General features: G+C 40.0%; 1 protein-coding gene across 1 annotated transcript in view; it reads right to left on the reverse strand.

Annotated features, from left to right (window-relative positions):
* Positions 1–15,251, reverse strand: part of TSPAN14 (tetraspanin 14) — an 86,616-nt gene that overhangs the window by 3,050 nt on the left and 68,315 nt on the right. Inside the window, exons 4-8 of the mRNA XM_083146315.1 lie at positions 9,347–9,493; positions 8,888–9,058; positions 8,608–8,733; positions 6,502–6,546; positions 5,025–5,144 (exon numbers count right to left, since the gene is read on the reverse strand). Of these exons, the coding sequence (XP_083002441.1) occupies positions 5,025–5,144; positions 6,502–6,546; positions 8,608–8,733; positions 8,888–9,058; positions 9,347–9,493 (609 nt within the window). The remainder of the gene's footprint in view (positions 1–5,024; positions 5,145–6,501; positions 6,547–8,607; positions 8,734–8,887; positions 9,059–9,346; positions 9,494–15,251) is intronic.

The following is a 15,251-nucleotide window of genomic DNA, read 5'->3' on the forward strand; positions in this document are numbered from 1 at the left end:
GGCAGAATTACATCCCACCCTAGTGTTCATTCTAGCACCCTGTACCTGTCAAAACCCATTCAGTTCCTCTTTCCTTTCTGAGGCGTCATGCTCTGCTATAGTGCTTCTAGCAAACTCTGGTCTGTATCTCAGCATGGAGATGCAGACCAGAGAGTTCTAGAAGCATCAGAGCAGAGTAATGACCCGTTCACATGGTTTGATGTGGTCTATTTTTTATTTGATTTTATTATATAAGCAAAATAGAAATAAAATGCATTCAATTTAGTTCGATCACGATGCACGGCCCAGCGCCATCGAAACTAGACGGTACTTGTGTAGTTTCACGGCGCCAGTATGTCGCCGTGCGTCTGAGTCCCCCTGCGGGGCTCGCTTCGCTCGCCCACTCTGCGGGCTCGGTGGCTTGCTATGCTCGCCACGCTATTTAAAATCAACTCCATGCCAACATCGATAGTGGAGGTATGAACTATCCATGTTGGCATGGAGTTAAGTTACTTTTTTTTAACATAGTTTGTGGTGAGCGTAGAACCCGGAAGTAGCACGGCGCCATGCTGGCGCCGTGAAACTACACAAGTACCAAATAGACTGTGCAGGCAAGACTACAAAGGACAGATCTGTACTATACAGTCCAAACTGAATGCGTTTGCCTTGACTTGACACTCAAGGCAGGAAAGAGGAACTGCACGAGGTGTAGGGTGCTAGCATGAACACTTCACCCACTACATGCTTCTGGGTCCTTTTTTCATAAACAAATAAAGTACAAGGAAACACTTTTCTTTGAAAGTGAAGTAAAAAAGATAAGAGAAGAGAAAGCAAAAACTTTAACTTCCATCACATACAGAATGAAGGAGGCACAAGTTGTTCAAAGACTGTCCGTACATTGGATCCATCGGGGACATGAGTAGGATAGCAATTGTAACACCCCTTTTATACAGATTATGGGTAGGGCAATGTAGAAGTGGTGTCCACGCTGCAAAACTCAACATTTCTCTGTATCATTTATAGAAGTGCCTCCACCTCAATCTGTACATGTCACATAAATGGGTTTTTCATTTGCCATACAATAAATCAGGAATCCTCTACCCCAACTCTACTGAAAACACATTTAGTTTGTTGACAAAACCACCAGATTATATTTTATATGTAGGAAGAACCTGGCAACTTTTTAAGCAGCAAAAGCATAGAAATTACTTAAAAACAAAATGATTTTAAATTGGATGAAGATAACAAAAATCAAGGCAGGGTAATTAGCAGCATTATATAAGACATAAGACACTAGACAGATGTTAAAATATAGAAAAATGGGTAAATATGTATGTATATTAATATCAGAAACTCATTTTTAAATGAGAATTATTGATAGTACAAAATACGAAATTTCGAAATTAATCTTCACCAAACAAAAAATAAGACAGACATAGAAATGAAGCAATAGTGATAATGTATGGAACAGGAGGTAAAACAGAAGTGAATACAGGTTGAGTCTCGTGCACTCAATATTCTGAAATCATCCAAAATCAGATTAGGATTATTATTATTTTTGATGTTTGCTTTCTGGTAGCTCAATGTACACAAATTTAATTTTATGCATGAAACCATTATAAATATTGTACACAATTACCTTCTGGCTACATGTATAAAAAGTATATATAAAACATAAATGAATTGTGTGTTTAAATTGGGTCCGATCCCCAATATGGTAAGTAAATGTACCAAAGTATGGAAAAATTCAGAAATAATTCTGTAGAAAGCATTTTGGATATGAAGACTCAACCTATAAAAAAGTACAAGGAAGAAATAGCACTGACCATTGAAGGAAATGCCACAGCAATCAATAACACTATCCACAAGTATGTTCAATATATAATCCACAACATAACTTCAATAGGACAAGATTACTAGAAATGTGGCACTCCACCAATAGCACTCAGCGCCCTAGGCAAAACTCTCACACCAATACTCTCAAACCTCAAGTGGAAATTGTGGAGCAGTCGTCCTAGAAGTACACCACTTCCCGCTTGCATTAAATTCAACAAGGATGTGTTCTCTCAGTTATCCTTAATTATGTGAAAGACTTAGGGGGGCCACACAGATTCTGGAGCATCTGTTTAAAGCTGCCTAATGGTACAGTCCGTCCTGAAGGAAAGCCCTATTCCTTACTACAGTTCTTTAGTTGCAACACAGATTGATTGCCGGTCTCCAAGTTACTCAACAATAACGTTCCAGTAATGACACCTCGACGCAGGTTTGGCTGCAGCTGCCCAAGGCCATCTTTCTCTATTTCACACTTTATAGTAAATTCTCCAACCTCCTCATTTTATTTAATTTTCAGGTAGTATAACCCAACAAACATACCCAGAAATGTGGCATAAAATGTATTTTAGGTTACCAAACACAGTAATAGTGGATGGGATGTTTATAGCGATGGGGAGGCTGATGTTCACAATACAGACGCCGGCGTCATGACTATCGACAGGAGACCGGCACTAGAATTCTGACACCTATAAGTTTGATGGAGCTTGAATCCTGACTGCCGGGATGCCAAATGTAAGTATCAGGTTAGGGTTTGGCCACGGACGGGGGACCTAGGTTTGGCCACTAGGGGGTGAGGCAGGGACTTGATTTAGTTTGCTGGAAGGGGGAAGGAAGGTTTAGGCTGTGGGGAGGGAGGGTTAGGTTGGGCAGAGGGAAGGTAAGTAAACTTATCTAACACCTGTTGGGATCCGCTCCATTGGGATGCCGGTCCATATGTATGTGGAGTGGACAGCATATTTAAGCTATTGTAACATCACTGCCTCCGTTTCTGTCTGTGGATCTATCAACCCAATCAATGCCTACTCCACAACAGATGAGCTCTATGCTGGCTGAATAATGAGCAGCATAAGACAGAGCATGGTAACCTGGTGTTAAGCGGTAAAGACTGTATGATTGACAGATCTACTCCATAAAACATTCTAGTTTTATTGTGCACTCCTCTGTTCAGTGCTACAGACTGTGTTACACAAGAATGCCACATTGTGTCTTAAAATACCCCGTAAACATACATAAATTAATAGACTGAATTACTCATGTGTTGTTTATTATCAGTGGACTAGTACTGCATGTGAACCACAAACCACTTCCTCCTAACTAATTCAAAAGCATATCACTTTAATCATTTCCAAATTGTATTTTAAAAGTTACTTTTTCTTCTTTGATGTAAGTAGTAATGACATAAGCGGGATACTATGATGTAATTACGGGGGATTGTAGTGGGTCGTCACATATAAAGCAACCAACATGGTTGTTATTTCATGATCAAATGGAGAACCACAACCACTAAATACAAACTTAGTACGTTCTATTTAAAGCTAAACATATAGTAAAAAAATAATTTCATTACATAAACAAGAACTTGCACTTTATTAGATAGATAGCGAGATAGATGGATAGATAGAGAGATAATGTATTTATAGATTTTTTTTTTTGTCTACCCCAAGGGTATTCAACATATGGCCCCTCCAGATGCTGCAAAACTACACATCCCAGCATGCCCTGACAGTTTTAGCATGCCATAGCAGCTGAAGGCTGGAATGTTGAATACCCAGGGGTATAACCTGTATTTTCACTGCTGACCAAAGTCACCTAAAAATTTCACATAGCATTTCCTATCACCCCGGTTATGTAGAAACTTACCCAACATCTCTTAACCAGTGACTGCTTGGCGGATGGAGTTACTTTATAGGGATGCATGATGTATCATATTTGTATGTGATGCATCCATACAGAATTGCAAGTGTAATGCTGGATGCTTGAATAAAATTGCAAAGGACCCAGTAAGCGCTATCATCTGTGATAGAAAGGCTTCCGGGTCTAGGATTCCGGGTCTAGGACTTGGAAGTCCTCATGTGGGGCATGGGTCATAGGGTCTACACATTAAATAGGTCAACATGCAGTAGGTGAACTTGTTCAGTACACCGACACAAGCATTAGGTTGACATCAAACAGGTTGTCATAAAAAAAGGTTGACATGAGTCTTTCAATATGGATATATATTTCAGTATTTCAATATGATATGGACACGGCAGTGATTGCGCTTACTGGAAAAAAATTGTGGGTCCCATCCTCCGCACCAGGCGCTCCCCTCCCACCACCTCACGTGCTAAGGGAGCCCGCCATCCTGCCTGCTGTCCCCTCTGCAACTGCTGCTGCCGTTCATTGGCCCAGGTGGCTGCTGTCACACTCGCCGACACTGCCTGTCCAATCCCAGCAGAGCTCGTCCCATGGGACCCGTCCATTCTAGATAAAGTGAGTCCCTGGAAGGTATTTCCAGGTTAAATACGCGCTATAGCACATATTAGTGAACCCGCCATCGTATAAGTGTACCGCGTCCCCATTCACAGCTCGCCATGCTTCGGGCACACTATTATATTCTCACTATATGCCGACTTGGATAGTAAAGTGTGAAAAACCTTTTTGAAGAAAAAAAAAAAAGAAACATGAAAAACTCATGTCGACCTTTTTAATGTTGATCTAATGCTAGTGCGGACCCCTAATGACCGCATCCCCTTCGGTGATTCCTCTGAGGTGACACAAACACCATGGGGGGGGGGGGGGGGTAGTCTGCTGGAAACTATTTCACTAGATTCCTCTCAGGGGGTAACAGGCTCGGCTGCCCAAGGCTTTTATGGGGCAACGTAATCTATAGAAAGTATTGCCCATCACATCCGAGTCACAATTTCAAACTCTGGATCTTGGTACATATGAAAAAAAGTAGCCAAACCTAAAACAAAACAAAAAAAGGGGGGGGGGGGGGAGGAGGGGCTTTATCGGAAGTTTGGCCACTGATTCAACTTTGCTGCATCACGCCCATTGGGTGAGATCTCACAGTGTATGGATGTCCAGCATAAGTAATATAATATAAACAAACACTCTTAGTTTATGAAACAGGTCATATTATTAAGATTTGAGAATTACAGGTCTCCCAAAAAAACATAGATAAAATGTTCTGCTTAACAGGGTGTTTCCAATAAATAGAAGTATTTTACCTGCAATATGGAAATCACCAGGAATGCACCAGCTACTATATAAATGTTTCTTGGCAACCACGCCTCTAACGCAGATATACATCCCTTCACATACGTTGTCATGGCTCTTTCACTGACCGACTGGCAAAGAAAAAAATATATTAAACATCATATATTTTCCAAGCACCACGCATACTAAACAGCGTTTCCCTTAGCTACAAACTGGCTTTATTAGAGAATCATTATTTACATTTCTTATACAGTGCAGCAAATTTTGTTGCGCTTAACGGTGAAAGTAACAAATAGACATAGGAGGGCCTTGCCCGCAAGCTTACAATCTATAGAATTGAATATTAAAATATTTTATACTGCATTCAATTTACTATTGTTGCTAGGTGCCACTGGAGAATGGTCATGAAACATATGCAATTAATACAATTTATAAACCACAAAATAGTCAGAATTTGTCTTTAATGTAAGGTTACAAAACAGGAATTAAAAAGAAAACAGGAAATGGTGCCAAATGTTAAAATGAAGTCAACAAAGGGGGTTATTCTAGTTCACTCGCAAAGGCACAATCACTCTCTAATGGACAAAAGCATATGCCCTGCAGGTGGGGCTGATGTAACAAGTGCAGATAGAGTTAGATTTGGGTGTTTTATTGTTTCTGTGCAGGGTAAATTCTGACTGCTTTATTTTTACACTGCAATATAGATATCAGTTTGAAGTACAAACCCCAACCAAATCTAATTCTCTCTGCAAATGTTACATATGCCCCACCTGCAGTGCACGTGGTTTTGTCCATTAGAGAATGATTGTGCCTTTGCAAGTGAACTAGAATAACCCCCGAAAGTGAATAATTGGATGAAGAAAGGGCATTACTTCAGTCAGTGACCAATAGTCACCTGTATACAATAATATGATTCTCACTTGAATCTATGTGTATATAGTGGAATATGGTATGTTGAAATAATGTTCCATATAAATGGAGAGCTGGGTGCAAACAATTATTGTTGCAATTAATTTGCATTATAATCATAGTATATTACTGTATGAACTGTGTAAGGGGAGGTGTTTCTGGTCTTGTTGTTTTTAGGTCCTGTTTAGAATTCAAATTAAGTAGGTAATTCATGGATTTGTCAACCATAAAACATTGTTTGTGACAAAGCCTGATTTACAGTTTTCCAATATGTAATCCTGAGACACATACAAATTACAGGTGTGTGTACTCATACATTATTGTTGCATCAACACCCTTCTCGGCAGACCAGTTACTGTGCAACTTGGCTTGTGCAGATTAACTTTTTTTTTTTTGCTCAAATGTGTGCATCTTAGATCCTGATTTAGACTTCATTGCGTGATCAAAATCTTTCTCATATGGACAAAACCATGCTGCATTGCAGGTGGGGTAGAAGTAACATGTGCAGAGAGTTAGATTTGGGTGAGGTGTGTTAAAACAGAAATGTAAACTGCAAACTTAATATCAACAAAATCTCACCTTTTTACGGACATCATAACCACACTGTGTATTCACAACGGTTTGCTGGAAACACAAATGGAGAAAAATTCCATGAGCTCTCAAAAATAATTTATTGTTGATCATTCATCGTGAACAATACAGTCTACACAGAACTAAAAACAACAGTAATTGAAAAACTATAACAGAGCACAAATAACAATTACCACCACAATTCTCAGTACACAATACATCTAAGATTTAGGGAAGGAGTTAATCGCCTGCTACTATGTTGTCATTGGAAGAGATGAACGATTACAAGTGAAAGGAAATGTGGTTATAGCTGATTAGGACACAGCTGTAATTGAAGTTTGTAAGAAGAGTACTGTAAAAATAGAAATAAAGAGGGCCCTGCTCCGAGGAGCTTGGAATTTACAGGGAGATGGAGATGTGTGGCATGCCATGCAGGCAAGGAGGCCTGAAGGCAAAAAGTGGAGATGGCCAAGACACAACGCAGCAAGAATGTAGTGTGTGCTTTCATTCCTAACCGACACATTCTACAGATCCATAGGTGGTGTGGAAAACATGAACTGTTGGTAGATTTCAAGGACTGGTTTGGTCAACCTGCTGTAAAGGATTATGCAAAACAATGTCCTATGCAAAGTTCCTCAACAGTTCACAAAATGGCATCCGTTAATTAAGGTCAAAGGCCGAAATCAGCTCCGATCACTAATCAGTGAAAAGGCAAATAAATCGATCATCAAATAAATATGCATACACGAAGCCGATAAGCATCAGAAAATGCATATGGAACGTAAATGCAAAGTGGCCGGAGCTGAACCGACAGGAAGCCAAGGTTTGGGGGTTTCAACTGGATGCTTTCTAGGAGTGCCACAAAAATGCAAGCATGGCCAGGCATTTTCAGGGAGGGTCTGAGACGTCAGCCATGACCACTTCCACCATGTCTCATTGGCAGATTAGCTGAAGGGTCAGAGCTACTCACAAATGGGCAGAAAGCAAAAACCTTATGGTGGCTTGGTAATTGCACATGGGTTTGCGACATGATGGCGGAAATCAATCCATTCGCAAATTTACACAGGGTGGATTTTCTTTCTGCCTGGTTGGCGGCTTCAGGGATTCATACCTATTTCGCCCCAAAATGCATACTGTAGATGACGGAATGGTTGTTTCAACCCAATTTTATGATGCATCGAATTGTGGGGGAGATGTATTATAGCAGCATTTATCATGCACTTCCTGTAGCAACATCTTGTCTGCCAGAGTGGGCAAGTGAAAATTACCTAATTTTCCCCCTTGCTACAATGAAATGATAAAATGGCAAACAAGAAGGTTACTTTCAGTGTTAGGTCTCCACTCATCTGATACTGGAGGTTAAAAGGGCTGGTGAGCACACCTAAAGAGGAGGTTACACGGTCATTGTTGTTGGGTTGACCCTATTAAGGTCAACATGCATTGGGTCGATCACTGAAGGTAGACCGGTCTTAGGTCGACACAAGTAAGGTCAGCAGGGTCAGAAGGTCAACACAAGCATTAGATTCGACATGGGAAGGTTGGCAGTCAAAATATCAACATGGGTTTTTTCAGGGGGTTTTTTTAAACTACCTTTGCCGATAGGTGGTATATCATGCCTTACCATCCACTACGGCATGGTGGCAGAATAAAATAAACAGTTTGCCCGAAGCCTGGCAAGCGCAGTGAACCATGCGAGGGGGCGCGGCAAACATAATGTCCATGTCAACTGTGTTGACATCCTGGTTAAAAAAAAAAAAAAAAACAAGACGACCTTTTTACTGTCGACCTTCCCATTGTCAACCTAATGCTTGTGTTAGCCTTCCGACTCGGTCGACCTTACCCAAGTCGACCTTTTTTGAGGGCACCGGTCCCTCCCTGTGATGTGGCCCCCCAGTTGTGTCAGGACTGCACCCCGAAAATGCTCAGTTGTCACACCCCCTGTTGTGTCATCGACACCTCCATTGTTACTGCAGTCACAATTTAACTGCAATCTGTGCGCCATATTGAATCAGGCACATTGGCAACAAATCGTATAGCCAAAATTTCCTTAGGAAACAGACCGCACTGAAATATTTGCTAGATTTTACATGCAATATTCAGAAATGTTTGACTTACCGCTGGGTCAGCAATACAACATGAGAAGGGGACTCCACATTTCTCTCGACTCAGGTTTTCCCCAGTGCAATTAAAATATTCATTTAAATCCCAGTCATCAGCGCCCAGAGCACCACAGCACTGATTCTGAGAGAGAGAGAAACATACATATTAGTCACATGTATATATTACATAGAAACATCCACATTTATGATTAGCTCATTTAGTTAGTTGTAAACTGGATGTTTATTCTATACGCATATAAGATTTAAATTCCTTTAGGTGGGATTTCAGACATTACCGCTTTCTGTAAGGAGTCGATGAGGTTCTGTAGGTCGATATCATCGCGATAAGCTCGAATGTTATTCTCAAAAAATTCCTTGGCTCTGTCTCTCACCCAGTCTTGGAAAAGGAAGGCCAGTACCGCAACAGCCAGTTCCATAAAAAAGATCAGGACAATGGCACCACAGAACTGTGGAGTGATACAAAAGGAAGTCAATATATACTGTGCTATGCATACTAATGTAAAGGTTCTTGTATTAGCTACAGGTACAGTATATTAACTAAAAGTATACTTAAAATAATTTTTTTTTTACCAAGTAGTACCTTGTTTACCTCTGCAGATGGCACTGTTGCAACAATCTACAGAAAACACTTGGAGGATAACTAGAAATAAAGTGTAATGGACTATGAAAAAAAAAACATGCCCATAAAGCTTCATATGTGCACAAGTTTAGGTTTGAGACAGACTGCAACTCACAAATTTCAAGAGGCAGATGTTTTCTCGCAAAGCTCCAACACATCCGGCGAAGCCCAGAGTAAACATAATGACACCGACGACCAGAACCATCCACACAGGGTCAAACCCGTGGAGTCGAGTAACTTTTGTTATGTCAGACAATATCCCCTGAAAGAAAGGATTATGAAAAAAGTGAATAAAATACTGTATAGTGCACTAAAATAAAAACACTGTAACCAATAAATTGTCAGTGTCCCCTATTACTCACCATACAAACAAAATAGAATAATCATTTACTAAGGAACTGTGTATTAATGTAATTGTGCAATAATTATAAGCAATCGTTAATTATTATGTAATATAAAACATTTATTGTTGAAATATTGAAGTGCAATAATAAATACTCTTAAAAAAAAACCTAAATTTGCACCTGACAAAGCAAATCATATATTGATCCGTTAATGGTAAATACCACGGTCTCCGATTTATTATTTAGATTTAAATGGAGAAAAGTCTGTCTTTATGCACATTTTTCCTGTCAAGCCCAATAGTTTAGCAACTTTAAACAGCTAGACCCAGTCTATTTGGGCACAATAAGCATGAAAAGTACCCATTTAATCGCACCCTCCAATTAAAACCAGTGCAACCAAAAGTGGAGTCCAGTAATGGAAGCCTGTATGTCTTTAGTGCTTAATAGAATCAAGGCAGCTTAAGGCCTTTACAAGATCTTTAAATCTTCTTTTTGAGTAAAAAGTCAGTTTTTTCCACACAGAGTTTATCTTGTGCATTTAGGGGGAAAGAAATATAGGACTTTAATACCCTTCAAACTTGGATTCCAACAGTAGGAATCCTGACCCAGTTTTTCGCCCAGCGGAATTTAATGTTCCGCTTGCCGAGTGTAAAAAAGGGGCTGTGTCGGCTGTGGATTGTTGAGGAACAGCCATGATTTTGACAATCCATGGCTGTTTCCGACAAAACAGAGCTGACTTGTTTTAAAGTAGTATCTGTTTTGTCGAAATCCGCCTTCAATGCTGTTGAAAATGGCAGCATTGAATAAACGGCAGGTGTGATTTTCCCTGTCGGAAATAGCACCTGATATTGAATACCCCCTTAATCTCCCAAGTATTATCCAATAAAATAGCAACTAATGTCCTAATTCAGTAAGGATCGCAAAGCTAAATATTTAATTGACAAACCATGTGCACTGCAGGTGATGCAGATGTAAAAAAGTGCAGAGACAGAGTTAGATTTGGGTTATAGGAGTTCAAACTGAAATTTAAAATGGCAGTGTAAAAATAACGCAGCTACAGTAGTATCACAGGGTTTTAGCCCCGCCCCCTCCAAGGAGATCAGTGAATTCGCTGGTTTACCATCATGGGGGTGGGGCTTAGTGATGTCACATTTAAGCCCCGCCCCCTGAGCGGCTGCTGAAACTCTTCTCTCCGGGCTTCTCCCGGAGAGGAGAATAATAAAGTCGGCAACGCTGTAGTATCATAACACAAATGTCAGCGATGGCGGCCAAGCTCCATCTGTATATTATAGGTAGATTAGGTAGAGGGGGGGTTTATGTTTATATGTTAAACCATCCTTAAAAACCATACATAAAGGAAGACATATACGCAAGCGCAATGGAGTCAGTAGAATCGGTATGGCTAGAAATCACAGGTAATATAAAAGGTGCAAAAAAATTTATAGTAGGAACGGGTTATAAACCAGAAACCACCCAGAAATAAATTGGAAAGATAGGTCAACTAGTACCGCTAATGGGAATGTTTTATTGGATGCCTTGAATGACCACTATCTGTATCAATTTATTGAAAATTGAACCAGAAATAATAATACCCTGGATCGCTTGATAAGCGACAATTGGGAAATTCTTTTTTAATGGAATATTTTTATTGAGAATTTTTTCCATTACAAAAACATTCTTACTAACATAACCCTAATAACATTGGGGAACAGTGATTTAAATTTTAACAAAGATAATTATATTGGAGCAAATAGGTCCGTAAATCTCAAAAAAACAAACTTTGGTAAATTTGAGGAGTGCTTAAAGAATATGAATTGAAAGGAATTGTTTAGAGCAGTGGTTCCCAACCCTGATCCCCAAGAACCCCCAACAGTGCACGTTTTCCAGGTCACCCAGCAGGTGCACTCATTATTCAGGCACATTTGAAAAGATCCACAGTTGGAGCTAATTATAGCACTTGTGATTCTGTGTGGAGACCTGCAAAACATGCACTGTTGGGGGTACTTGAGGAACAGGGTTGGGAACCACTGGTTTAGAGGTATGGATACTACTAAAATGTGGCAAACTTAAAAACAAAAAAATACTGCAGGAGGGCACGGATACATTTAACCCTAGGGTAAATAAAAGAACAAAATATCAAAAAGAAACCGATGTGGTTTAACAGCAAAGTCAAATTTGAAATGGCTCAAAAAAGGAGGGCATTCAGTGCATTTAAACAAGATTGGACACCAGAATCATGCCGCATATAAGGAATGTAACAAGAAATTTAAAAATACAAATCAAGATGGCTAAATTGGAGACCGAACGAAAAATAGCAGCAGATAGCAAATCTAATCCCAAATAATTCTTGTTATATAAACGGGAAACGGTTAAGGAAATATTGGCCCACTAAAAAATAACATGGTAATAGAAGGAAAAGAGAAAGCAGAATTATCCAATTCATTTTTTACTTCGGTATTTACAAGGGAAGAATCTTCAGAGGCTCTCGCACAGATTGAATGCTTGGCTCTTGATTGCTCCCAAACTGTATGTTTGAGTGATAAAATAGTAAAAAAATGATTAAATAACCTAAATACTGTAGTAACAAATCTCCTGGTCCAGACGAAATACACCCTAGGATACTAAAAGAACTGAGATCTGTCATAGCACTACCATTATATCGGATATTTGATGAATCAATAAACTTGGGGATGGTACCAAGGGACTTGAAATACTGTATTCAGTTCTGGGAACTGCACCTTTAAAAGTACATAAATGAATTGGAAAAGGTAGAGAAGGGTGACTTAATCCACTCGGTGCACAAGTCTGGCCTGCCCATACTGTTGTGTAATTCAGTGTAATACAGCATTGCCCTTACAGAAGTGTAAGTTATGCCGTTAATTGCTCCATAGATGTGGGCTCCCATGAAGTCCAGGCTGACACCCGGTAGGGTAAATACTGACTGCTTTATTTTTACACTGCAATATAGATCTCACTTTGAAGTAAAACCCCACCCAAATCTAATTCTCTCTGCACAAGTAACATCTTCCCCCCTGCAGTGCACATGGTTTTGTCCATCTAAGAAGGATTTTGTGAGAAGAGTGAACTAGAATAAGGCCCACTGTGAGATTGTAAAACACATTTACATATGAGTAGGTTCAAACACACACCATTGTCTCTCTGGTGTATCAGGTTTTACCCTTTCAGATCACCTTTGAATAATAGTCATTAGCCCAACGTCGGGATCCCAACTGGCCGGACCCAGACAGCATGGCGATGGCGACAACAAAGCCCCTTGCAGGCACAGTGGCTCGCTACGTGAGCCACCTATTCTATTCTCCCTCTATGGGGGTCATGGACCCCCACGAGGGAATATAGCAGGTGGATGTCGGGAACCCGGCTGTCTGTGTTTTGACAGTCGGGTTCCCGAAGTCGGGTAAATGCCTGTCGGGATCCCGACTGTTGGGACCCCACCCGGCAGCCAATAATAGTTTACATTTTGCACTGATCATCACTGAGAACAAGAAAACCTTTTAAAGTGTCTCATACGCTATATACTTATAGAAGAATTGATACGCATAGACAATCAGTTATGGTGAAATCACGGATCTAACCCAGTGTCCTAGTATATTTAAGTCCTTAATGGACAAAGGTGATAAGAGAGTAACCAACAATACTTTGAAACAATTATTAAATACAAAATATACAATGAATATGTATTACATAATGATTTAAACCAATGCAGGTACAGCCAACACACAGCAACAAACGCATATAAGGATATCAATTACCGTCACAGACTCAGAGATACGATCGCACGCGCTTCCCCCAGGATCCCAGGAATGTGCTCTGTAAGATCACATGTGTGTCCAGGCCCAGTGCAGCCCTTTTAAAGGCAAGGGGCTGGAGAGTCAGTCTTGATCATAATTGGGTGAGAAAAGGAGACCAAGCGTCTTCTCATTGGTTCTTCCTTACTTCGGTTTCAGGTGTCCTTCTGGAGCTCTTCCTAGCCATGAGGTATAGCTGGTTTAAACCAGCCAGGTTTACAGCCCTTTGTTACTTTGTTGGATTTACTTGCACATGTCTCTATACACATACACATCTATCTATCTATCTATCTATCTATCTATCTACACACATAAAACTCTGGAGTTGTGTATTTATTCGCATTGCTATTAATTTAATGAACTTTCGTCTGTGAAGGTGGTTTCAACAATACTAAACAATAAAGTATGGACGATCATATTTCAATACTGTGGGGAATACATAATGTGCATGTGTCGGGAGTACCACTACGATAAGATATTAATGCATTACGTCCGTCCTTGATCTATTTAAGATTCTTTTGATTTAAACTAGATCTACGCAAATAGCATAGTTAACTGGCGTAGAGGGCTTTCGCAATACATTTATACCTTAGAGGTCCAATTTCGGTTTCCACACTATCGACCAAGCTGAACAGTAAAGTAGTTCTTGCGCTACAATGCATTTCAATGGACACTTCCCACACAGGCAATCTGGGTTATTTCACTATAGCATTGCATTAGCGATTTCAAAAAGTGACATCTGTTGGATGATCGCTGGTACTTCACCAACCTGGCAAAACCATATGCCAAACACCAGTGCTGTGCTACTAATTACTCTGCCTTGTGAGTAGGCATGCTGTGGTGAGTTAGCAGGCCAAACGCCATAGGGTGTGGCTCCATCTGTAGTGATGTTATTACAGTTTTAACATACAGGAATTACAGGAGGTTATTTCAAATTACAATGTTATAGGTTTAATAACCTGGGGAGGGGGGGGGGGGGGTGGGGGATTGCTATACGAGAACATCAGATTTGCCTTCTAAACACCTTTTTTTCATCACGGAAGACACAGCAACCCACTTCCTGCCCTAACCCCATGAAGCAGAGAACAATAGACTTCACAGCAGTAAATATGTGCACATCCTCAGCACAGGAAGGATTTGGCCAATAATATATTTACATTGCAATATTTTGGCTACATCTGAAACTTGCAATTTACATAGATTCTTCAATCTAAAACAAAAACATGAAAGTATTCTCAGAATAAATAATGATCACAATAAAGTGACAAAAAACAGCTAAGGAGAACCATTAATAACAGCATTAAAAAGAAAATGAATAGAAATAGCCTGCGGATCTCAGACAAATCATGTACACATACGTTGTGTGTGTGTCCTTCCGTGGGTTATTTTTGGATTCCAACAATGATGGGACACTAAGCACATTTGTGGCACTTATGCCGAAGGAAGATGACTGGCTACACCAATCATGAGACATTAAGATATATTTAGCTGTGGTTCTTTTCCAGTAATGGATGTGCAATATGGGAAACAGTTTATTGTTGTAGGATGCGATGCACCTCCCCGCGGGTACAATATTGTAAAGCACAAAAAGTATCTAATGCATCGCATTAGTTTTGGAGTACATGCGATGCGATGCAATATCCATTAGTGACTATTATTTTATTTATTTTTTTAAAGGCTAAAAATCACATTGCAGCGCACCCGCACAGTACAGTTCATTGCACCTTCCAGTGCCAAAATTGCATGGCACCTGTAAAGTTCAAAACGCACAGCACATGAATATTGCAGCGTGTATGGGCACCTTTAGCATGACAGAAAGAAATGGCTCGCACAATAGATGGTAAAATCAGGAGGAAAAAAGTGATCATCG

This window comes from Crinia signifera, chromosome 6, assembly GCF_055691185.1.
Source record: "Crinia signifera chromosome 6, ASM5569118v1, whole genome shotgun sequence".
Lineage (NCBI taxonomy): Eukaryota > Metazoa > Chordata > Amphibia > Anura > Myobatrachidae > Crinia > Crinia signifera.